This window comes from Dicentrarchus labrax, unplaced genomic scaffold (assembly GCF_905237075.1).
Source record: "Dicentrarchus labrax unplaced genomic scaffold, dlabrax2021, whole genome shotgun sequence".
NCBI lineage: Eukaryota > Metazoa > Chordata > Actinopteri > Moronidae > Dicentrarchus > Dicentrarchus labrax.
In genome coordinates, this window is record NW_026136716.1 from 319,256 (window position 1) to 345,845 (window position 26,590).

Consider the following 26,590-nt stretch of genomic DNA (forward strand, 5'->3'; position numbering starts at 1 on the left):
ACAGACCTGGATCAGACCCTGATTAGACCTGTATTAGACCCTGAACAGACCTGGATCAGACCCTGATCAGACCTGCATTAGACCCTGAACAGACCCTCTACAGACCCTGAACAGACCTGGATCAGACCCGCATTAGACCCTGAACAGACCTGGATCAGACCCTGATTAGACCTGCATTAGACCCTGAACAGAACTGGATCAGACCCTGATCTGACCTGCATTAGACCCTGAACAGACCCTCTACAGACCTGGATCAGACCCTGAGTTGTGTTGATTCTACTGTTGATTTTTAAAAGGTTTAATTGATAAATTATTGTTGTTTTAATATTTAAGGATTTATTTCATTGGGAAACTTTCTTCTTCAAACATTGTTTGTTTGCTAATTAGCTGGTTACTTCTGAGCGTGCTCAGTGCGGTTGTTGGACGTGCTGATCAGATATTGTGATCAATATTCACACAGACAGTCAAACTGAGATATTGATGAATTTATTACAGTCGTCACTGATAAAAAAAAAACCCACTGAGCCGCTACATGATATATATTGATCCCACATCCTAATCAATAGGACAGATACATTACAGTCATCCACCAATCAGAGCAAAGTTCACCTCAAACAACTCAGCCGAAGAAATCTTCTTTCCATCATGCCGACGTCCCGTTACCATGCCGACATTGGTCCAGTTCCCGCCACCTGAATATGAAGAAGTTGGCGATATTGCCGCTGTTGTTGGCAGAGCTCACATTCTTACATTCATGAATGACGGTGTTATTGCGATACATTACTGATAAATACATGAAGAGTTTGACTTCAGAACTTTTACAGCAACAAGAAAAGAATCAGCAGCGTTTAACTGGCGACAGGAAGACGTCCAACTGTCCACTTCACTGTTTCCCCTTCATGAGTCCGAATTGATCAATTGATAATAACCAATCACAGGGATCAATATGTCGCTCTGGAACCAAACTCTTCATTCATTCACTCAATTTACAGACATGAATATCAGACATTTACAAGCTGGTGATTGTACATCCCGAGAGCCATGAAAGAAAATAACATGAGTCAGGTGAGTCTCCACCTGTTCTGTACATACATGGACACACATGGCCACGCCCCCTTCAGTTACCTGAACACCCTCATGGGAACATGGTGGGCAGGGCTGTTTGTTCTGGTCTAATAAACTGATCTACAGTCAGTGCCTCAACCTCCAGCCCCACCGAACCTAACACCGAACCAAACACCGAACCCAACACCGAAAGTGCTTTACACAAGAAACATAAAATAAAACCAGGAGAACCAAAAGAAAGTTTAAAATTGCTGCCGGTCCGACCCCGTTTGATCCAGTCTGACCCCCTTTGATCCAGTCTAACCCCCTTTGATCCAATCCGAGCCTCTTTGATCCGATCCGACCCCCTTTGATCCAGTCCAACCCCCCTTTGATCCAGTCCAACCCCCCTTTGATCCAGTCCGACCCCCCTTTGATCCGATCCGAACTCTCTGCTGTAGTGGATCTTTGAGGGAACGGCGCCACCGAGTGGCGGAGGAGAGGTAGTGCCACACGTCAGCAGATGGAGCAGCTCAATGTTGATGAGGCAGATGTAGTGTTTTTTTTAACACAGCTGGAGGGCCAGATGGGTGGAGTTTACCACACCAGGAAGATATACTATACAGAGTCACATACACATTGTATATTGTTATATTGATATATTTCATCCCGACCCTGAGACCAATATCTCGTTATTGATAACGGAGCAGTTAGAAAATGGGTGGTTTCATATCTTTCAGGTTTTGCTGCTGTTCATGGGAACAAACTAATAATTAACCAGTTGCTCGATAATTAACATAAAATCAACCAATCACTAATTCCTGTGCATCGTGAGTCGTACGTCACCAAACTCACCTCACTGATTCTTGTTATGACGATGCAAACGTTCCATTTAATTTTCACTGGCACAAGTTGCATTTCATTCTAAATTAATTCTTTCAATTTATTGTATATTTTATATATTTTAAATATTTTCACACGTTTTTTTGAAAAGACGCAAGAATCCCACAAAAAGCAGGACAATCCTGGAGGGAAATTCAAAGGTTTGAACACAAAAACTATAGAAATCGACACACTGACGAGTTGTTTGTTCTGTGAATGCAGATTTTTCTCTAAACCAAAAAGATTTTCAGAAAATGTGTTGAGAAGAAGTTTTCAGACTCAGTAAAGGGCAGAAGGAGTGTGTGATAAACTCCACCCATGCAGACGTCAGCTGTGTTCATGGCGCCGGGATCATAGAGCTACAGGTGTGGAACCGTGTGCATGATTGATCGATTGACTGATTGATTGATGGATCGTTCACACATCGCTCTCCATCTCCTCAGATGCCATGCTTTTGGTTTGTTTTCAGATCAGTCACCCCCGTCCGGTGCTGCATGCAGAGTAAAAACAAGCGCTGATTGTCACGATGAAAACACAAACAGTTCACTGAAGTATGTGGAGCGTCACTGCTGGGCCAGCAGGGCGTTCCGGTTGGCCTTCATCTTCTCCAGGCGTTTGGACAGGTGGCTGTTACTGGCCTCCAGCTCGTCGATCCGGTCCAGAGCTGAGCGGAGCTGCAGGGAGACAGAAAGTGTACTTTAACATCCACAAAGACCAAAAGGACGGACAATAACCAACAGTTAATAAAATGACAAAAAACTAAAATATTTGGTTCTTTTTTGTTCCCTGAGAAACTATTAGAATTATTTTTAGTGGCTATAAGTCCCACATGTCCCCTAAGGGAAAACACTCCATGACAATAAAAAATAATTCATAATGAGTGACCACAGAGAGATAAAAACAATCAAACATCAGCTCCACAGATGCTCACGGTCTCACCTCTCTCTGGAGTTTTCTCTTCTCCACTTTCAGCTCGTCTTCGACCTTCTCAGCATTTTCTGACGCTGACTTGTATCGAGTCACCTGACCTTCCAGTCGGATCACCTGAGTATGAAAGATGGAGGACAGCTAGACGTACTGTCTGTATTCCCAAAAGCTTTGACGTTTGGAGTATGTGTTATAATTTCTCTACACTATTATCATAAAGCTCATAATAAAAATGACTGAAAAGGTATTTGAGCTGTTCTTCAGGAGGATCATATAAAAAAAAGTTGTGAGAGTTCAAAAGAGCTTTGTCTCACTTTCTCTACAAATCTGAAACTCTCAAACATCACAAACAGAAATAGAGAGCGTTGGGCGGGACCTCGCACTCCACGCAACTTGGGGCGTGCTGCCACAACATGAACATTTCACGTAAATCAGATTAAAATTGCCACGCAGCGCTTACTTCCTGTTGGCTGTAGGTGGTCCTCTCACTATATCTGAATATTGTCATCTAGATGTGTTCAGGTCGGGACTCTGATCAAATGTGAAGTTTTGTTGAGATTGGACCATGTACATTGAAGTTATGATAAATTCCTGTTGCCACTAGGTGGCGTTATCACTATTACCAAATATGATCACATGGATGTGACTCTTATCATAAATAAATATATCAACCATATGTTTTGCATTTTCTGACCACATTTGAGCTGGATCTGATCAACCTGATAGGAGTAGAACTTAAAATTATTGATATTTCCTGTTGCCAGTAGGTGGTGCTATCATATCTGAATATTGTCATGTAGATGTGTTCAGGGCAGGACTTTGGGTTATGGGCTTTCTGGGGGGCGTGGGTAAGACATTTTGCTTATTCTTAAGATTCACAAGATGTCATCGTCATCATCCTAATGGAGTTCTGACAAGGTTTTAGCTGGATCTGGTCAATCTGCTGGAAGATACACAGTAAAGTATAAAAATGACACTTCCTTTCACCACTAGGTGAGTGGCGCTATCACTATTACTGGATATTGTCATGTAGATGAGTTACAGAATATGTGAAGTTTAGTGGAGATTAGACATTGTACATTGAAGTTGAGTACTTTCTATTTCATGGCGAATCGTCGAAATTCAATGCAACACCATGGGCAAGCTGTTCAAGGTACAGTCACAAATAGCACAACTTTTAATCAGCCACATTTTTAAACTATACTGACCAATTTTGATGTTGGTCCGATAAATTGCCTGGGAGGAGTTTGTTCAAATACAGGGCAAAAAATTGCAGAAAATGGCTGCAAAATTCAAAATGGCCAACTTTGACGGCACGCCACGGACACGCCCTTCAACGTAGAGTCACAAATAGCACAACTACTAATCAACAACATATGTTGACTGTACTTACTAATTTTGTAGCAGATCTGATGAATTCTCTTGGAGGAGTTCGTTTAAATACAACGCAAAAAAACGCTGAAAATCAATGCAAAATGCTGGAAATGGCATCACAGTGACATTTGATTCAACCTGGCCAACTTTGATGGCACGCCACAGACACGCCCTTTAATATACAATCACAAATAGCACAACTTTTAATCAACAACATATGGTGACTGTACTGACCAATTTTGAAGTAGATCCAATTAATTCCCTAGGAGGAGTTCGTTCAAATACAAGGCGAAAATTCACAGAAAATGAGCACGGAATTCAAAATGGCCAACTTTGACGGAAAACCATGGACAACCGGTCCCCAGGTGCTAGGTGTAAAATTTTGTGCGAATTGGACAAAGCGTGTAGGAGGAACACAAAAAAGTAGTTTAAGGACATTTCACGCTCTAACGAAAAAAAATTATAGGCAGACGTTGGCGGGGCCTATATGGGGAGATTCAGCTCCATTCACCGAACGCGTGGATACAAGGTTTTTGAATGTACCTCAAACTATGCAGAAGTTATTAGCCTAAATGCATTCTTTTTATGATAATAGCGCCACCTAGTGCCGATCTGAAAGTGACGCATAGAATCTAAAATTTTTCACCAGGCCTGACCACTCAAATAAAATTTAGTTTTCGTATATGGTCAGGGGGGCAAAAACGCAGTCGAAGTGGCCTAAAATAATTATAATAGGTAAGAAATTGAGCAAAAACAATAGGATCTTGCTATGAAAACAATAAAACAAAAGTGTCTGTATATACTGAACATGGTACTCACAGGTCAAACTGACCCTTATAATAAGAGATACAAATAAAACAAATAACATTTCATCTGTGATTGAATGAAATAAAAATGTCTACATACGCTGATGGTACTGTTTTCTATTTGAAGATCAAGGTGTGGATTGTTGTTTTTCTTTATGAAGCTCAGTATGGCCAAGTGGACACTTACATTTTGTTCCAGGGTGGTGACTTCCTGTTCAGATTTCACCAGTTTGAACTTGAGCTCACTCATTTGTCTGTTGGCGTCTCCTGAAGAAAATACAACAAATATTAAAATTACAGTAGTTCATATACGGAAGCTGTTCTGAGGTAAACATCTGTAAATTTGACGTTAAATTTGTTCAATTAATGACGACAATATATATATATATATATATATATATATATATATATGAAAATATATATTATGAAGAAGAAGAGTTCTCACTCTGTAGGTCCAGAAGATGAGCGTCAATCCCGTTCTCCAGACCGCCCCCCTCTGGATTCTGGACCCCGTCGTTCCCGTTCTTCTGTCTCTGATCCAGCTGAGACTTTAACAGCCTCACCTGCTCACATACAAATAATCACTTATAATAAACATTCATCTGAGAGATTATTCTGAGTCTGTGGAACAAAAGCAAACATTTGTGTTTAGCTAACCTGATCGTGTAAACTCTCTCTTTCTTCTAATAGTTTCTTCAGCCGGAGTTCTGCAACACAAAAATAACTTGACATTATCCGTAGTAACTTAAAGCTGAACGTCAGAAATAAAGGCCACAACATTCAGGTTAAACAACAGGTTAACAGAATATAACAATAAGGCACTTACAGACAGACAGAAATTAAGCTTTACTGTTTCAATGTGTACGATATTGTGCACATATTGATTTTAAATAGGGAATCCCAGTAGACAGACAGCAGTAAGTAATATTACCCAAAACAAACTACGTATTAAGCACTAGAATTTAAAATGGCTCCAGAATAGAACCCTGAGGAACATCACCATTGATTATTAACACTGTCACATTGATCACAGTGCTTATCATTCATCTTAATTACTGAAGATATGCTTCAGCACCAAACATTTCCCCCAAATTATTATGGATTTAATTATAAAGATTAAATTGTTTTCCATAAACATAATAAACAATCAATATAGAAATGAAATTATAATTGGTATTGGAATTATTGGATTATTCACTAAAGAAATCCTATTATTCATGGAAAAAGACAGAAATATTAATAAATAAGGTAATAAAGACACTTTCTTACCCCTGTAAAGTGATTTTACTGGAAAGAAAATCTCAAAAAAGTGGACACATATTGATAAATAAATCCCTTAAAGAAACTCAATAAAATAATAAAACTACACAGTGAATGACAGCAGCAGACAGACACAATCTACAGGAACATTTTATTTGTTGGCTCAGTGCAGAGGTTTATGTATATATACATAACCTGTTTGGACAGAAGCAGTCAGGGTACAGTTCATGGCCTCAGCACAATCCGGTTCTCACTGACTTTTTGAGACCTCCTCTGCAGGTTTATTTGGACCTTCATGTGCAATCAGAAACCTCAAAAACGAACAATTTAATTACAAATTTTGTGAATGACTGATACAAATGCCTAAAAACGTTGAGAGCCTGTTTGGCCTTTTGCGCACTTTGTGGTATCCGGCTAACTGGCACAAACTGTAAGACCCAGTAAAATTATCGCTTCAGTTCAATCTCTTTTTGTTCAGATGATAAACGAGAATCAGTGAGCTAAATGTCCAACTAGTCCTTTAAAGTTAAACTAAGTTCACAGATAATGTCCAGATGTAATGTTTAATTTGTACTGAGATGTTTCATGTTAAATTATGAAATCTTGCAGTCAGTTTTGTGTTCGTCTTTCCTGCTGTCCAATCTCAATCCTTTCCCTCCTCTCAGGGGTTTTACGCCACTCGCCTCTGGAACGAATTTTACATCTTCAACGACAACTTCTGTCACTGGTTGGCGTTGCTGCTGTGTTGCCGGATGCTGTCCTGCCTCCTCACCAACCTCTTCACAGCTGTCCATGTCTCCAACAGACAGCTCTTTGTCAGCATTAGACCCTGTTGACTCGTCAATCTGTCGATCCTCAAAGATTCGGCCTTCTTGTAGACTCATCAACACCAACTCCGGAACAGCCATTGCCTTGATTTCCTTTGCAGTTATTTCTAGAAGTCTTCTGACCTTTGAACTTTGACCAACGTGATTGTTTGTCGATAACGTTCGATGCCTTTTGAGTTGCATCTCAACAACTTCCTCAACAGAAACAAGGAGGCAGCTTTGACTTCTGTGAACAATCTCTCTCTGGTCGTCTGTTTTATCAACGACTTCCAACAAACATTCCACTGTTTGGGTTTTTGCAGGTTCAGCAAAGTATGACTCAACAAACACAAATTCCTCACAGCAGCTCGTCACCATTGGACCACTCTGACTTTCTTCTACTTTAGCAGAATTGGCCCCAGGATTTTCTTCTGGAGAGGATTCAGTGACTTCCACCTTGAATTTACAAACACCAAACATGACCTCTGAGGTATTTTCTGTTGCTTCTAGATTATCCCCTGCTTCACAAACTTTCCTTGAGTCCCTGGAGACATCAATAGTTTGAGTTAGTTCCTCTAGAGAAGATACCAGAAAGTCATTTATTAATGCAGACTGTCCAACATCACTTTCAGGGTCTTCTGGTGTTTTTTTTCCTCCTGGTAACTCATTCAAAGGTAGTTCACCCTCCTCAGTGACTTTAATACCCGTCATTTGGACTGTTGAATCTTGGTTAACTGTATCACACTGATCTGACACATTTCCTGCAATGTTCTTTAGCGTCTCCTCAATACATTTAATCCACTGATTGAGAGGTTCTGGGACGTCTGGAAACATTCTTGATGTTTCAGCTGCAAAACCTTGATTTTCTACAAACGCTCTCAGCATACTTTGAATCGTATTTTCCAAACCACTCCCATCCTTCCACATCTGGACTGGATCAAACGGTGACAGAGTTGCTGTTTCTGTCTGGTTGTTACATTCAGGACGTTCAGAGGAATTGCTTTCAGTCTTTTCCTGAATCTTAACAGCTTCTCCAACCGGTTTCTCTGGTGTACCTGACGTTTCCCCAATGGCTGCCTCCTCTGCAGGTAGAAATACATTAAGCTCTGATAGTTTCAGTTTGGCTTCAAAACTTGAACCTTCAGATAGACCAGAGCAACCTAAATTACCCTGGTTCTCTGAGGCTTTGTCTTTACTTAGGGTACCTCCCAAATTCTCTGAAATTGTCCGCTGGTGGTCTACAAGACTTTGAGAGGTCTGACCCAACATTACAAAATTTTCCACCAAATCGGTGAGAACCTTTGTAGCTTTGTTTTCAAAACTTTGTCTGTCACACCCTTTGCCATCAATCTCTGCCATTTTGTCAACAAATTCATTTTCTTTCCGACGGTCTCCTGATGTTGGAGCACTAAACTCATTTATTTCATTTTGGTTTGCACACAAAGCTGGAATATCAGGCACTTCTTTCCCTTCTGAACAGTGTACACCCCTGCATGACTTTCCATCTTTCTTTTGATCTTCAGAAATAGGAGCAACAGCAGACAAACAATTTTGTGCAACATCCCTTTGTTTTTCAGCAGCCATGATACCTGACACCATCGCCTTGTTGTCCAGGATGATGTCTTTTGCAGGTCGAGGTGGAACCAGTCTTGATTTGCTGACTTTTTCAGCTGAAACACTGCAAACAGGTGAAACTAAATCTACACTCGTTGCCTGACTTTCAGTTTGAGCTCCCCCATGGATCGTCTGAATGATGCAGATTTGGTCATGAAAGGAGCGGTCCTGGTTTGATTTCAGTCCAGAGTCACTGTGAGGTTTGGTTCTGCCTTTAAAGGCCGGATCTTCAGTTAATTCAGTTCCTTGCTCATTTCTCATCTGTTGTTTTTTAATTCCTTCATTTCTAAACAAAGGATTTCCGTCCTGCCTGGTTTGAAACTTCTTGCTTGGCTCTTTTTCACTTCCCTTTCTTGGTATTTTCCTTGCACCCTCGTTTCTGGCTGCTAGTTTCTCTGTCCCGCCCCTTCTTCCACTGGCCTGTTTATCTAACTTCTTCACTGGGTGTAACGGGTCTGGTTTGGTTTGGTCGCCGGTGGAGATGGCGTTTAGTGATTGGGAATGTTTGTAACAGCCGTTGTGCTTCCTGTCATCCTGCTGCAGTTTGCTGCCCTCTGCTGGCTGCTGCTCTCCAACCTTCCCTGAAAGATCATGAAGGAGACGTTGGAGGACAGTCGACTGTTTAAAGACGGTAGAGACGTTTGGAATTAACCCGAACCGACTGGATGAGAGATGAATCAAGAAGAATTAAAGAGACTTCTCCTGCAGGACGATGCTGACGTGTTAGAAAGCAGAAGAGACGCTCAGTTGATCAAAGTCATGAAATGTTCTCATCACAAACAAAGATTATTAAGTAGCATGCGTTTATTAGATTATAATAATAATAATTTATATCATGCATTTTATTCCAAACCCACATTCACTTTAAAAAGTAAGTTCATTAATTGTGTCACAGTTCTAATTGTTAGATTTGATTATATGGACGCTCAGTGTAGATAAAAATTTTCATTATCTCAAATCTTTCACTTTTCCTATAATTAAAAAGCGATAATTAAAATTCAATAAATCAAAATTATAACTTTCTTTAACTTTAATCTCTGTATCCAATAGGATTTAATATCTTATAATTGTGACGTAATAGATCCTGAATCGATGGGTAATAAAAATGTCTTAAACGTTCATAATAATAATAATAATAATAATAATAATAATAATAATGATATAATAATAATAATAATAATCTTAAATTAAAAAGTAATAGTTATAAATTAAAGACGTCAAAGTCATTTCAAATTTTGATTTAATCACAATGTTAAAAGTTAATTTCAATTAAACAGTAATTTTCTGGCTTCCATACAATCTAGTTTCATTATTAATGACTGTTACTGATTTCTTATTGAATAGCTGATCCTTACCGAGCGCGCTCTCTCTGCTACCAGGAGACGGCTCCTCGTCCAATCGGGCGGCAGATTCAGCGCTGACGTCATCCTCACCCTGTCTTATCTCCCCATTGGTGGAGAACTCGGGAAAGACGACGACCCCGTGTTGCTGTTGGGGAGAAAATCAATAATGGGAGAACTTTCAGGTTGATGACGATCAGAAAAACATATGAATTAATATATTAATAAATATATCAATTATTTTATTGAATTATATTGAATCAGCTGAATATTGATCAGCTGAATATTGATCAGGTGATGGATGAATGACGCTGATGATTTTTAGTGACATCACACAGGTGGAGGAAGTGACAACATCAGGACTTCCTGCTCTGAATACCTTCAATAAATCTCTGAGTGCGACCACCTCGTCTCTGAGCCGATCACGCTCCCTCCGAACAACGTCAGAGATCTCCCTCTGCCTCTCTAACGCCTGAGAGGAGGAGGAGGAGGAGGAGGAGGAGGAGGTTTGAAGAGGAGGACGAGGACGAGGACGAGGATGAGGAGGAGGAGGAGGAGGAGGAGGAAGTTTGAAGAGGAGGAGGAGCAGGAGGAGGAAGAGGAGGAACAGGAGGAGGAGGAAGAGGAGAGGTTAGAAGAGGAAGAGGAGGATGAACAGGAGGAGGAGGAAGAGAAATTAGAAGAGGTGGAAGAGGAGGAGGAGGAGGACGAGGAGGAAGTTTGAAGAGGAGGAAGAGGAGGACGAGGAGGAAGTTTGAAGAGGAGGAAGAGGAGGACGAGGAGGAAGTTTGAAGAGGAGGAGGAGGAGGAGGAAGAGAGGAGGAAGGAAGTTTGAAGAGGAGGAGGAGGAGGAGGAGGAGGAGGGAGGAGGAGGAGGAGGAGGAGTTTGAAGAGGAGGAGGAGGAGGAGGAGGAGGAGGAGGAGGAGGAGGAGGAAGTTTGAAGAGGAGGAGGATGAGGACGAGGATGAGGAGGAAGTTTGAAGAGGAGGAGGAGGAGGAGGAGGAGGAAGTTTGAAGAGGAGGAGGAGGAGAGGTTAGAAGAGGAGGAGGAGGAGGGAGGAAGAGGAGGACAAGGAGGAAGAGGACAAGGAGGAGGAGGAGGAACAGGAGGAGGAGGAGGAGGAAAGAAAATATCAGAAATTTTTCTAAAAAAAGTTCTCTGCCCTTCACATATCTGATATATTATTTATATACTGTAACATCCACTAACTGTATATACACTGATTTATTGATCACTGATATATTGATCACTAACAGTATAAAGACTGATATATTGATCACAGATATATTGATCACTAACAGTATAAAGACTGATATATTGATCACTGATATATTGATCACTAACAGTATAAAGACTGATATATTGATCACTGATATATTGATCACTAACAGTATCTAGACTGATATATTGATCACTGATATATTGATCACTAACAGTATAAAGACTGATATATTGATCACTGATATATTGATCACTAACAGTATCTAGACTGATGTATGGATTTAATGTACATTCTCTGCAGCTACATGTCTTTAGATGTGGCTGCAGCTTTACAGCAGTCTGTTCGAGCTGACCCAGGAAGGAAGAATATGAACACATAATCTGTTGATCTGAGACTTCCTAAATCACAGTTCTCTGGAGAACAGTGCTGACTGCAGGTCGGTTCTAACAGAGAACATTCTGTCTGATCTAACTCTTCATCGTACCACCATCTTCTTCTCTTTCCACTGCAGAACTTCCTGCAGGTCAGAAACCTCCTGACAATAACTGCTGCTCTTCACCCGCAGGTCAGACACCTCCTGAGTAGTAGTAGTAGTAGTAGTAGTAGTAGGAGGAGGAGGAGGAGGAGGAGGAGGAAGAGGAAGGACAGAAAGAAGTGGAAAACCAAAAGCGTGCAGGAAGATGAAGAACAGAGAGTGTTAGTATGAGCTGCATTAAAGGCGGAGATTGTAATCCTGTTCTGTCCCAGTATGAGTCAGTGTGTGTGAGTGTATTGATCAGATTATTGATCAGCAGAGAGTGAACGGGTTGTAGTGTAGCTTTGTCCCTCTGCTGCCTGTGAACTGATTTCTGTGTGTTTCTATGTAGGGATGAGGGTCAAAGGTTGTGACCTTTATGCTCCCGAGTGCCTTCTTTCTCCGCTTCCCTACAGTGCCAACAGTGGGCAACACTAGCTAACATTATTTTATAAATGGAGTCCGCTAACGTCTACAAACAACCGACACCCACCACAACACAGAGTCCAACATAAAGTCCAAAGTCAAAACTAACATTACTGATAAGCTAGTGGGATATATTGTCTGATTGCGCTTTTGAACTTTAGCTTGGTTGCTAACATAGCGCTAGCAAAATACTATCTGAGTGGAAATATTACAACAGACTGACCGTCAGCAGCTCTTCAGTCTGTGTCAGGGTTTCTTTCATCTCTTTGAACTGGAACTGGAGAACACTGTGAGCCTGACGCTCACGCTCAAACTCCTGCAACAGAGGGTTCATAATCAATCACTGATCAATCATTATTGATCATTCTGTGTTTATATTACAGTCACTGCGAAGTACAGAAAGAAAGACGTCACTCTACAACAAAAACTCACAATGCGTAAAAAGTGTCAGTTTGAGCTCTATGTGACCTCTGTGGGAACTCATTGGGAACTAAGTGGGAACTCAGTGGGAACTCAGTGGAAACTCTGTGACCTCAGTGTGAGCTCTATGTGACCTCCGTGTGATGTCTATGTGACCTAAGTGTGAGCTCTATGTGACCTAAGTGTGAGCTCTATGTGACCTAAGTGTGAGCTCTATGTGACCTAAGTGTGAGCTCTACGTGACCTCTGTGTGATGTCTCTGTGACCTCAGTGTGAGCTCTATGTGACCTCAGTGTGAGCTCTATGTGACCTCAGTGTGAGCCCTATGTGACCTCAGTGTGATGTCTGTGACCTCAGTGTGATGTCTATGTGACCTCAGTGTGAGCTCTATGTGACCTCAGTGATACCTCAGTGTGACCTCAGTGTATGGTCTATGTGACCTCTGTGTGAGCTCTACGTGACCTCAGTGTGATGTCTATGTGACCTCAGTGTGATGTCTATGTGACCTAAGTGTGAGCTCTATGTGACCTCAGTGTGAGCTCTATGTGACCTCAGTGTATGGTCTATGTGACCTCAGTGTGAGCTCTACGTGACCTCCGTGTGACGTCTATGTGACCTCCGTGTGATGTCTATGTGACCTCCGTGTGATGTCTATGTGACCTAAGTGTGAGCTGTATGTGACCTCAGTGATACCTCAGTGTGACCTCAGTGTATGGTCTATGTGACCTCAGTGTATGGTCTACGTGACCTCAGTGTGATGTCTATGTGACCTCAATGTGATGTCTATGTGACCTAAGTGTGATGTCTATGTGACCTAAGTGTGAGCTCTATGTGACCTCAGTGATACCTCAGTGTGACCTCAGTGTATGGTCTATGTGACCTCAGTGTATGGTCTATATGACCTCAGTGTATGGTCTATATGACCTCAGTGTGATGTCTCTGTGACCTCAGTGTGATGTCTCTACGTGACCTCTGTGGAGCTCTACGTGACCTGAGTGTGAGCTCTATGTGACCTCAGTGTGACCTCAGTGTATGGTCTATGTGACCTCAGTGTATGGTCTATGTGACCTCAGTGTGATGTCTATGTGACCTCAGTGTGATGTCTATGTGACCTAAGTGGGAGCTCTATGTGACATCAGTGTGATGTCTATGTGACCTAAGTGTGAGCTCTATGTGACCTCAGTGATACCTCAGTGTGACCTCAGTGTGAGCTCTATGTGATCTCAGTGTGATGTCTCTGTGACCTCAGTGTGATGTCTCTGTGACCTCAGTGTGAGCAGACCCAGAACCTCAGTGATGTCTCTGGACCTCAGTGTGATGTCTCTGGACCTCAGTGTGATGTCTCTGTGACCTCAGTGTGATGTCTCTGGACCTCAGTGTGAGCTCTATGTGACCTCAGTGTGACCTCTATGTGACCTCAGTGTAACCCAGGTGAGCTCTATGTGACCTCAGTGTGAGCCCATGTGACCTCAGTGATACCTCAGCGTGAGCCATGTGAGCCTATGTGACACCTCAGTGTGAGCTCTATGTGACCTCAGTGTGAGCTCTATGTGACCTAAGTGTGAGCTCTATGTGACCTCAGTGATACCTCAGTGTGACCTCAGTGTAGGTCTAGACCTCAGTGTATGGTCTATATGACCTCAGTGTATGGTCTATATGACCTCAGTGTGATGTCTCTGTGACCTCAGTGTGATGTCTCTACGTGACCTCTGTGTGAGCTCTACGTGACCTGAGTGTGAGCTCTATGTGACCTCAGTGTGACCTCAGTGTATGGTCTATGTGACCTCAGTGTATGGTCTATGTGACCTCAGTGTGATGTCTATGTGACCTCAGTGTGATGTCTATGTGACCTAAGTGGGAGCTCTATGTGACATCAGTGTGATGTCTATGTGACCTAAGTGTGAGCTCTATGTGACCTCAGTGATACCTCAGTGTGACCTCAGTGTGAGCTCTATGTGATCTCAGTGTGATGTCTCTGTGACCTCAGTGTGATGTCTCTGTGACCTCAGTGTGAGCTCTATGTGACCTCAGTGATACCTCAGTGTGATGTCTCTGTGACCTCAGTGTGATGTCTCTGTGACCTCAGTGTGATGTCTCTGTGACCTCAGTGTGATGTCTCTGTGACCTCAGTGTGAGCTCTATGTGACCTCAGTGTGACCTCAGTGTGAGCTCCATGTGACCTCAGTGATACCTCAGCGTGAGCTCTATGTGAGCTCTATGTGACACCTCAGTGTGAGCTCTATGTGACCTCAGTGTGAGCTCTATGTGACCTCAGTGTGAGCTCTATGTGACCTCAGTGATACCTCAGTGTGATGTCTATGTGGCCTCAGTGTGATGTCTATGTGACCTTAGTTTGATGTCTATGTGACCTCAGTGTGAGCTCTATGTGACCTCAGTGTGAGCTCTATGTGACCTGAGTGTGAGCTCTACGTGACCTGAGTGTGAGCTCTACGTGACCTGAGTGTGAGCTCTACGTGACCTCAGTGTGATGTCTCTGTGACCTCAGTGTGAGCTCTATGTGACCTCAGTGATACCTCAGTGATACCTCAGTGTGAACTCTATGTGACCTCAGTGATACCTCAGTGTGAGCTCTACGTGACCTCAGTGTGATGTCTATGTGAACTCAGTGTGAACTCTGTGACCTCAGTGATAACTTAGTGTGAGCTATGTGTGAGCTCTATGTGACCTCAGTGATACCTCAGTGTGACCTCAGTGTGAGCTCTACGTGACCTCAGTGTGATGTCTATGTGAACTCAGTGTGAGCTCTATGTGACCTCAGTGATACCTCAGTGTGAGCTCTATGTGACCTCAGTGTGATGTCTCTGTGACCTCAGTGTGAGCTCTATTTGACCTCAGTGATACCTCAGTGTGAACTCTATGTGACCTCAGTGATACCTCAGTGTGAGCTCTACGTGACCTCAGTGTGATGTCTATGTGAACTCAGTGTGAGCTCTATGTGACCTCAGTGATACCTTAGTGTGAGCTATGTGTGAGCTCTACGTGACCTTAGTGTGAGCTCTATGTGACCTCCGTGTGATGTCTATGTGACCTAAGTGTGAGCTCTATGTGACCTAAGTGTGAGCTCTATGTGACCTCTGTGTGAGCTCTACGTGACCTCTGTGTGATGTCTCTGTGACCTCAGTGTGAGCTCTATGACCTCAGTGTGAGCTCTATGTGACCTCAGTGGAGCTCGTTGGACCTCAGTGTGAGCTCGGGACCCAGTGTGATGTCTGTGACCTCAGTGTGATGTCTGTGACCTCAGTGTGATGTCTAGGACCTCAGTGTGAGCTCTGTGTGACCTCAGTGATACCTCAGTGTGACCTCAGTGTATGGTCTATGTGACCTCTGTGTGAGCTCTACGTGACCTCAGTGTGATGTCTACGTGACCTCAGTGTGATGTCTATGTGACCTAAGTGTGAGCTCTATGGACCTCAGTGAGGTCTATGTGACCTCAGTGTGAGCTCTACGTGACCTCCGTGTGACGTCTATGTGACCTCCGTGTGATGTCTATGTGACCTAAGTGTGAGCTGTATGTGACCTCAGTGATACCTCAGTGTGACCTCAGTGTATGGTCTATGTGACCTCAGTGTGATGTCTATGTGAACTCAGTGTGAGCTCTATGTGACCTCAGTGATACCTCAGTGTGAGCTCTATGTGACCTCAGTGTGATGTCTCTGTGACCTCAGTGTGAGCTCTATTTGACCTCAGTGATACCTCAGTGTGAACTCTATGTGACCTCAGTGATACCTCAGTGTGAGCCTACGTGACCTCAGTGTGATGTCTATGTGAACTCAGTGTGAGCTCTATGTGACCTCAGTGATACCTTAGTGTGAGCTATGTGTGAGCTCTACGTGACCTGAGTGTGAGCTCTATGTGACCTCCGTGTGATGTCTATGTGACCTAAGTGTGAGCTCTATGTGACCTAAGTGTGAGCTCTATGTGACCTCGTGTGAGCTCTACGTGACCTCTGTGTGATGTCTGTGACCTCAGTGTGAGCTCTATGTGACCTCAGTGGAGCTCTATGTGACCTCAGTGTGAGCTCGTGTGACCTCAGTGTGAGCTCGTGGACCTCAGTGTGAGCTCATGGACCTCAGTGGATGTCTGTGACCTCAGTGTGATGTCTGTGACCTCAGTGTGATGTCTATGTGACCTCAGTGTGAGCTCTATGTGACCTCAGTGTGAGCTCTATGTGACCTCAGTGATACCTCAGTGTGACCTCAGTGTATGGTCTATGTGACCTCTGTGGGAGCTCTACGTGACCTCAGTGTGATGTCTATGTGACCTCAATGTGATGTCTATGTGACCTAAGTGTGATGTCTATGTGACCTAAGTGTGAGCTCTATGTGACCTCAGTGATACCTCAGTGTGACCTCAGTGTATGGTCTATGTGACCTCAGTGTATGGTCTATGTGACCTCAGTGTGATGTCTCTGTGACCTCAGTGTGATGTCTCTGTGACCTCAGTGTGATGTCTCTACGTGACCTGAGTGTGATGTCTCTACGTGACCTGAGTGTGATGTCTCTACGTGACCTGAGTGTGAGCTCTACGTGACCTGAGTGTGAGCTCTACGTGACCTCAGTGTGACCTCAGTGTATGGTCTATGTGACCTCAGTGTATGGTCTATGTGACCTCAGTGTGATGTCTATGTGACCTCAGTGTGATGTCTATGTGACCTCAGTGTGATGTCTATGTGACCTAAGTGGGAGCTCTATGTGACATCAGTGTGATGTCTATGTGACCTAAGTGTGAGCTCTATGTGACCTCAGTGATACCTCAGTGTGACCTCAGTGTGAGCTCTATGTGATCTCAGTGTGATGTCTCTGTGACCTCAGTGTGATGTCTCTGTGACCTCAGTGTGATGTCTCTGTGACCTCAGTGTGAGCTCTATGTGACCTCAGTGATACCTCAGTGTGATGTCTCTGTGACCTCAGTGTGATGTCTCTGTGACCTCAGTGTGATGTCTCTGTGACCTCAGTGTGATGTCTCTGTGACCTCAGTGTGAGCTCTATGTGACCTCAGTGTGAGCTCTATGTGACCTCAGTGTGAGCTCTATGTGACCTCAGTGTGAGCTCCATGTGACCTCAGTGTGAGCTCCATGTGACCTCAGTGATACCTCAGCGTGAGCTCTATGTGAGCTCTATGTGACACCTCAGTGTGAGCTCTATGTGACCTCAGTGTGAGCTCTATGTGACCTCAGTGTGAGCTCTATGTGACCTCAGTGATACCTCAGTGTGATGTCTATGTGGCCTCAGTGTGATGTCTATGTGACCTTAGTTTGATGTCTATGTGACCTCAGTGTGAGCTCTATGTGACCTCAGTGTGATGTCTATGTGACCTGAGTGTGAGCTCTACGTGACCTGAGTGTGAGCTCTACGTGACCTGAGTGTGAGCTCTACGTGACCTCAGTGTGATGTCTATGTGAACTCAGTGTGAGCTCTATGTGACCTCAGTGATACCTCAGTGTGAGCTCTATGTGACCTCAGTGTGATGTCTCTGTGACCTCAGTGTGAGCTCTATTTGACCTCAGTGATACCTCAGTGATACCTCAGTGTGAACTCTATGTGACCTCAGTGATACCTCAGTGTGAGCTCTACGTGACCTCAGTGTGATGTCTATGTGTTCCAGTGTGAACTCTGTGACCTCAGTGATACCTTAGTGTGAGCTATGTGTGAGCTCTATGTGACCTCAGTGATACCTCAGTGTGACCTCAGTGTGAGCTCTACGTGACCTCAGTGTGATGTCTATGTGAACTCAGTGTGAGCTCTATGTGACCTCAGTGATACCTCAGTGTGAGCCTCATGTGATGTCTCTGTGACCTCAGTGTGATGTCTCTGTGACCTCAGTGTGAGCTCTATTTGACCTCAGTGATACCTCAGTGATACCTCAGTGTGAACTCTATGTGACCTCAGTGATACCTCAGTGTGAGCTCTATGTGACCTCAGTGTGATGTCTATGTGAACTCAGTGTGAGCTCTATGTGACCTCAGTGATACCTTAGTGTGAGCTATGTGTGAGCTCTATGTGACCTCAGTGATACCTCAGTGTGACCTCAGTGTATGCTCTATGTGTCCTCAGTGTGATGTCTACGTGACCTCAGTGTGAGCTCTATGTGACCTCAGTGTGATGTCTCTGTGACCTCAGTGTGATGTCTATGTGACCTCAGTGTGATGTCTATGTGACCTCAGTGTGAGCTCTATGTGACCTCAGTGATACCTCAGTGTGAGCTATGTGACCTCAGTGTGAGCTCTATGTGACCTCAGTGATACCTCAGTGTGACCTTAGTGTATGCTCTGTGACGTCAGTGTGATGTCTATGTGACCTCTGTGTGAGCTCTATGTGACCTCAGTGATACCTCAGTGTGAGCTCTATGTGACCTCAGTGTGAGCTCTATGTGACCTCAGTGTGATGTCTCTGTGACCTCAGTGTGAACTCTACGTGACCTCAGTGTGAGCTCTATGTGACCTCTATGTGACCTCTGTGTGAGCTCTATGGGACCTCTGTGTGAGCTCTATGTGACCTCTGTGTGAGCTCTATGTGACCTCTGTCTGATGTCTCTGTGACCTCTGTGTGAGCTCTATGTGACCTCAGTGATACCTCAGCATGAGCTCTATGTGACCTCTGACCTTGGTCCTGCCGTCGCAGTGTCGTCGTGACTCCCACAGCAGCTCCTCCATGTTGCTGAGTTCTTCCTTCAGAGTTTCTACCTGATACATCAGAGCAGACTTCTCGTTGTGGAGCTGAGCGTTAGAGACCATCGCTCTACGGTACTTCTCCTCCGCCTCCACCAGAGACTCCTGAACATATTGATTAATATTGATTATAGTACACTGCCTCCACCAGAGAAAACCCCAAATGGACTATATTTATAAATTACTAATATTTACTATAATATAAGTGTATTATGAATAAAATGAATTAAATGAATGATGAATGAATGGGAGTATATTATTGATTATTGATAACCTTCATGTCTCTGATCGACGCCTCCGTCTCCACGGAGAAAGACGTGTCGCAGCTTCCTCTGCGAGATGAAGCTCCGCCCAGAGAGGCGAGAGTGGCGGCGGAGAGAGTCGAAGCCGTCCTTGAACCCTGACGAAGAGCAGCACAAACATTTTCATCAATCAACAATCAATAATAAACAATCAATAATAAACCGTTAAAATTAACTGTTCATTAACATCATTAATTAATTAAAAGCGGACTCACTTTATCCAGGAAGTCTCTGTCCGGTCTCTCCTCCACCTGAACACACAAACACAAGTTACTGATCGATCACACTGATTGATCATTGCTGCATTACCATGGAGACACTGTGTATCATATAAAGTGGACTTAAGCGGAATGTGCACAATGTGGCCACCAGGTGGAGCCAGAGAGAGAGGACCAGAGAGAGAGGGGGAAGCAGGCACATAGACACCCAGAGAGAAGAGCTCACCACTGGGCTCGCACGAGCTGAACTGGCCCTGGAGGACGCTCGAGAGCTGGAGCCCAAAAACCCACTGTAGTCTGAAGGCTGGGGGTGGGGGGGGAAAGACGGATGAAGGAAGGAAGGAAGGAAGGAAGGAAGGAAGGAAGAAAGAAAGAAGAGTTAGTATTGATCAGTTTCTCAGGATGAAAAACAACTTTTTGATTTCATTGATATATATTTATATATTTCATATTGATATTTTTGAACTAACAGAAACAGAAAGTTGCTGACAGCAGGATGACGTTAGCTGCAGATTGATTATTGATTATTGATCAGCTGCAGACTCACCCTGAAGCTTCCTCTGCTGCCCACAGACATTCTCTCTTCATCATCTGACATCTGAAACACACAAACACACAGACTGAGACCAGATCCACCAGTCTGACCCAGGTCCTGGTCCAGGTCCAGGTCCAGAGTCATTAAACCTAGAGGCAGCAGACAATTAGGATCCCAGGGCCTTACATTGATAATCAATTAGTATTAATTAATTAATTAATTAATTATAATCAATAATAATCACAGTTTCATTGTAAGAACACATTTTAGTTCCACTATGGAGACATATATTGATCCAGATATTGATCACTGACAGTGTGTCAGGACAGGAGAGTGTCAATCAATAAAAAAACAGATATTTAAACAACCTTACATTGTCATGATTATTGATTATTGTTGATTATCTGATAAATAAACAGGCTCATTATTATTGATTAAAGGTTTTAAATACCTAACTCAGAGCGCCACAATGCATCTCAGACCAATGAGTGCTACTGCCCACCAGATTCCATTCACAAAACCAGTCATTTTACCTCACAGTGCAACGCTTACAAAACAGAATCACCCAAACTGTCTTTGTTTGTCTTTCCAACAATCACCAACAGTCGGAATAATCCTTTAATTCACAGAGTTAATGGCTGCACAAAGGGCTGCGATGTACCATTAGTTAATGTTAGTTAATCCTTGTGGATTATTACAGCCATAATATCATTAACCCTCTCCACCAGACTCCAGAGACAAAAACGCTAATTTTAGCAGATAAACATAAAATACACTCAAAACTCGACAGAAATAAAATACTCATTAACTCATTAAAAGCGTCTCTGTTAGTGTTTCCAACAATCACCAACTTTGGTTTGGTGAAAATAAATCCTTAATTCACCGACGTAGATGATAAAAACAGCAGTTTCAGTCGGAGCAGACCGGCTATGGAAACAAACCACAGAGAGGCTGCGATACAACACAGGTAGAGGGAGAGAGACACCATGATACAGTTGTTTAATGTTCACTCTTCCTGTTGATATCTACAGTTAACAGATGGAGGAAGAGGAGGAGGAAGAGGAAGACGAAGACGAAGAGGAAGAGGAAGAGGAGGCAGATACAGACCGAAGCGTGTCTCCGTGAGTGGCGAGAATACCGCTCACTGTCCTCCTGAAAGGCCATGAAGAAGAAACACAAGTTAGAAAGTGTAGAAGAACAGACAGACAGGCAGATAGACAGACAGACAGACAGGCAGACAGACAGGCAGGCAGACAGACAGGCAGGCAGACAGACAGGCAGGCAGGCAGACAGACAGGCAGACTGGGACACCTACAGCCTGACAGACAAACTGAGGGCAAAGCAAAGCAAAAGCAATCGCATGAAACATCTATAATCAATCAATAAGATCAATAATCAATAAGATCAACATGCTGTGTGCAGCTACAGGGACTCATGCAGTGAGGAAGAGGAGGAGGATGAAGGTCTGAACTCAGATTATCTGTCAGACGAGGATTAAACAGGCTGCTAATCCACAGCTGTCTGAGCACGTGCACAACAAACAACAACAAACACACAAACAAACAAACACACAAACAGCAGACACATGACAACCTCTCTAACTGGACCCTGTCCCAGTCTGTGAACTGGTTTGACCTTTGACCTCCAGCTGCTGATCAGAATCAACATAAACAAACAGACCGGATGTTTTTACACTCACAGCTCTATTTATTGTTATTGTTATTATTGTTATTATTATTATTACTATTATTACTATTATTACTACATTACGTATTACATTATTACATCATATTATATGATACATTACATTACTTTAAGTAATGATATGTTCAGTAAGGGCTCATGTCTGATGTCCATTCTGAGGATTTAAAAAAAAGAATTAAATATTAATACAATTACAAAAACATCATGTGAATTTACATGTTTAATGTAAAATAAATAATCATAAATGACTGATTATTTAAAGAGCATTTCATTTGTTTAAAGATTAAAATACATAATCATATATTTACTGTTTATTTAATAAACTGTTAAATTAAACTTTATTACTGTTAATAAGTTTATAAAATGACATTAACAGTAAAAGTATGAGTTGTGTAACTTTAATGTATTAGTTAGTGAACTGACAGATATGTTGTATAATGATGGAAGTAGAATAAATGTTGTTTATCAGTGTATAAGGTAAACTGTCCAAATACAGTTGTTATCAGTGTAAACAGCAATAATTACTGTAATCTCACAGATAATGACTTTTATTACACTTCTATAACTTTTAACATTCACATTAAAATAATAACAATCCAATAATAACAGCACTCTGCTGTAAATGTAAGTCTGATTATTGGATTATATTTATAGATCATTGTTTTACACTGTAAATATCTTTAATAATGTTTAATTAAAGATTTTATGCTAAATTAAAGATACAATAACGTTATTTAACTTCTTAAATCTTTAACAGTGATTTTATTTTCTTTTGTTTAATGTTTGTTTGTGCGTAATAATAATATCTTATCATGTGATATGATGTCACTTCCTGTTGTTTGTTTAGAGGTCAATAAAGTTGATCAGATCAGCTGATCAGAAGAATCAGTTTGAACAGGTCGGAGGTTTTCATGAGTCCTGAAGAGTCTGACAGCAGTCCTACCATCCACTGCTCAATGTGCCCCCACTTATTATCCAGACCATAATACTTCTGGAGGAGGGGAGAGGAGGAAGAGGAGGAAGAGGAGGGGGGGAGGAGAAGGGAGAGGAAGAGGAGGAGGAAGAGGAAGAGGAGGGAGAGGAGGAAGAGGAGGAAGAGGAGGAAGAGGAGGAGAAAATGTTAGAACGAGATAAAAAATACTTTACAGGTTTAAAGAGTAAAACAGGTGCGTTTGTTTTAGACCTCTTTGGTGTCTGTGCGGGTGGAGCTGACTGCTCCCTGAGTGGTAAACCCCACCCGGCTGGAGCGCCCAGAGGAGTAAAACTAACAGCAGCGTAGGTTTAAGGTGGAATGGAGGAGTTAGTCGTACCTTGTGGCTGTGAAACAGCTACAGCGGGCGGGAGGAGACACAAGAGGAGAGACTGAAGGTTAGAAACATGAGGTCAGAGGTCAGAGGTCAGGCTGGAGGTCAATGGAAGCATAGCATAGCTCCATCCAACCAAACTCCATTGAGAAAACAATCATTTGATTGTGATGTATTGATCGGTTTATTGATATTGAATCAGTCAGTTCTGATAGAACGAGAGGAGCTCAGTGACAATAACAACATCAACACAATCAATAGAGTCTGTGTTTCCTATCACACCAATCAATCATTATTGATCTTCTGTTCAGAAGTGAGTGCAGAGAATATTCCAGCCACAGCAGCCAATCAGTGATTGATGAGCTCTGATTGGATATCAGTAATCAATGAGCTTCAACCGATCAGAGTTCATTGGTTTGATTGATCTCATTAAAAGTTACACTGTTAGTTAATAATAATAATTATTATTATCATTTCTTTTTAGGCCTTTTATTGCCTTTAATTGATAGATACAGCTGAAGACAGACAGGAGGGGGGGGCAGAGAGAGGGGGGATGACACGCAGCAAAGGGCCGCAGGTAGGATTCGAACCCTGGGCTGCTGCAGCAAGGACTCATGGTACATGGGTCGCCAGCTCTACCCACTGAGCTATCTGGGCGCCACAATAACAGTTATTTCTGAGGATCCACTTTTTAAAAACTACAAACATGGCGTCACAGTGAGAAGAATGCTGAGTAAAGCTGCATTTAAGAACAAAAACGTTTGATAAAACAGTTTGAACACTTTCCAGCTGAACAAATGTTTGTGTGCATTTAGTTCAATTTAAAGACACTTTATAATCTAATAGAAATATTTAGTAACAGTGTAGCACCAGGGCAGATCCTAGAATGCTAAATGGACCTGTACTTGTATAGTTTCCTTTCTAGTCTTCTGACAACTCAAAGCTTTTACACTACACACACATTCACCCTTTCACACACACTCACCCTTTCACACTTTCACACACATTCACCCTTTCACACACACATTCACCCTTTCACACACATTCACCCTTTCACACACACTCACCCTTTCACACACACATTCACCCTTTCACACACACTCACTCAGTGATGGTAAAGTCCATTGAACAGAGACTAACTCATTCACACTCACACACCGCTGCACAGCTTTTGGGGTTCAGTATCTTGCTCAAGGATACTTCAACATGTGACATGAGGAGCCGGGGATCGAACCACCAACCCTCCGATTAGGGGATGACCCGCTCTGCCTCTGAGCCACAGCCTGATTGTTGTTGTTGTTGTTGTTAATATAAGTACTCACTGCAGTTTGTTATAAAGAGTTGTAGAGGTACTCACCAGAGAGAACGGAGGAATAACAGCATCCAAACATCTGCTGACTGACTGAATGACTGACTGACTGACTGACCGACTGACCACACCCACTGTTACTCACACACTGACCTTTGACCTGTGACCTCACACTCAGGAAGTAAACTCACCCTGAACCTGAAACAGTACTGCTAGAACCAGACTCCGCTCAAAGGTTGACCTTTTATTACTTTATTACTGTTTATTATTATTATTATTATTATCACTACTATCAGAGGCTGTGATTGGACGTTGGTTAGAATGAGCAGCCAATCAGGCGAGCCCTCTCTGGACCAATCAGATGAAGCGGTGTGTACCTCTTTCTGTTGTCTCTCCAGCTCCTTCATCCGGATCTCTCGGGCCTCGGCCCTCGCAGCTCGCTTCGCCGCCAGCCTCGCCTCCGCCTGTCGCACACAGATCAATATTATTATTGATTATCTATAATCAAGTCTTTAACCCTTGGAGCCATCACCTGCTGGGAATAAAAATATAAATATGGAAATAACTGTTCAATCGATCACGTCTACCAATGAATAAAATGAACGTTAATGAACATTACTGAACGTTACTGAATGTTTATGAACGTCACTGAATGTTTATGAACGTCACTGAACATTACTGAATGTTTATGAACGTCACTGAACATTACTGAATGTTTATGAACGTCACTGAACATTACTGAATGTTTATGAACGTTAATGAACATTATTGAACATTACTGAAGAATAATGAACATTACTGAACGTCACTGAATGTTTATGAACGTCACTGAACATTACTGAATGTTTATGAACGTTAATGAACATTATTGAACATTATTGAATATTAATGAACATTACTGAACGTTACTGAATGTTTATGAACATTATTGAACATTATTGAACATTATTGAACATTACTGAACATTACTGAATGTTTATGAACGTTAATGAACATTATTGAACATTATTGAATATTAATGAACATTACTGAACGTTACTGAATGTTTATGAACGTCACTGAATGTTTATGAACGTCACTGAACATTACTGAATGTTTATGAACGTTACTGAACATTACTGAATGTTTATGAACGTCACTGAACATTACTGAATGTTTATGAACGTTAATGAACATTATTGAACATTACTGAAGAATAATGAACATTACTGAACGTCACTGAATGTTTATGAACGTCACTGAACATTACTGAATGTTTATGAACGTTAATGAACATTATTGAACATTATTGAATATTAATGAACATTACTGAACGTTACTGAATGTTTATGAACATTATTGAACATTATTGAACATTATTGAACATTACTGAACATTACTGAATGTTTATGAACGTTAATGAACATTATTGAACATTATTGAATATTAATGAACATTACTGAACATTACTGAATGTTTATGAACGTTAATGAACATTACTGAACATTATTGAATATTAATGAACATTATTGAATATTAATGAACATTACTGAATGTTTATGAACGTTAATGAACATTATTGAACATTATTGAATATTAATGAACATTATTGAATATTAATGAACATTACTGAATGTTTATGAACGTTAATGAACATTACTGAACATTATTGAATATTAATGAACATTACTGAACATTACTGAATGTTTATGAACGTTAATGAACATTACTGAACATTACTGAAGAATAATGAACATTACTGAACTTACTGAATGTTTGTGAACGTCACTGAATGTTTATGAACGTCACTGAACATTACTGAATGTTTATGAACGTTAATGAACATTATTGAACATTATTGAATATTAATGAACATTACTGAACGTTACTGAATGTTTATGAACGTTAATGAAC

General features: G+C 42.0%; 1 protein-coding gene across 4 annotated transcripts in view; it reads right to left on the bottom strand.

The window, feature by feature from the left end:
• Positions 1 to 470: 470 nt before the first annotated feature.
• lrrfip1b (leucine rich repeat (in FLII) interacting protein 1b) overlaps positions 471 to 26,590 on the bottom strand; it is a 31,107-nt gene continuing 4,987 nt past the window's right edge. The window contains exons 2-19 of one of the 4 annotated variants that reach the window (XM_051428174.1): positions 25,075 to 25,161; positions 23,395 to 23,412; positions 23,028 to 23,075; positions 21,488 to 21,532; positions 20,393 to 20,443; positions 20,072 to 20,149; positions 19,843 to 19,878; positions 19,600 to 19,725; positions 19,260 to 19,430; positions 12,441 to 12,533; positions 11,762 to 11,854; positions 10,433 to 10,525; positions 10,069 to 10,201; positions 5,691 to 5,740; positions 5,479 to 5,596; positions 5,221 to 5,300; positions 2,866 to 2,970; positions 471 to 2,600 (exon numbers count right to left, since the gene is read on the bottom strand). In XM_051428174.1, coding sequence (XP_051284134.1) covers positions 2,490 to 2,600; positions 2,866 to 2,970; positions 5,221 to 5,300; positions 5,479 to 5,596; positions 5,691 to 5,740; positions 10,069 to 10,201; positions 10,433 to 10,525; positions 11,762 to 11,854; positions 12,441 to 12,533; positions 19,260 to 19,430; positions 19,600 to 19,725; positions 19,843 to 19,878; positions 20,072 to 20,149; positions 20,393 to 20,443; positions 21,488 to 21,532; positions 23,028 to 23,075; positions 23,395 to 23,412; positions 25,075 to 25,161 — 1,536 coding nt within the window. In that variant the 3' untranslated portion in view covers positions 471 to 2,489. Of the gene's footprint in view, positions 2,601 to 2,865; positions 2,971 to 5,220; positions 5,301 to 5,478; positions 5,597 to 5,690; positions 5,741 to 6,427; positions 9,295 to 10,068; positions 10,202 to 10,432; positions 10,526 to 11,761; positions 11,855 to 12,440; positions 12,567 to 19,259; positions 19,431 to 19,599; positions 19,726 to 19,842; positions 19,879 to 20,071; positions 20,150 to 20,392; positions 20,444 to 21,487; positions 21,533 to 23,027; positions 23,076 to 23,394; positions 23,413 to 25,074; positions 25,162 to 26,590 lie in introns of those variants that run through there. The other 3 variants (XM_051428170.1, XM_051428171.1, XM_051428172.1) reach the window with 3 other exon arrangements.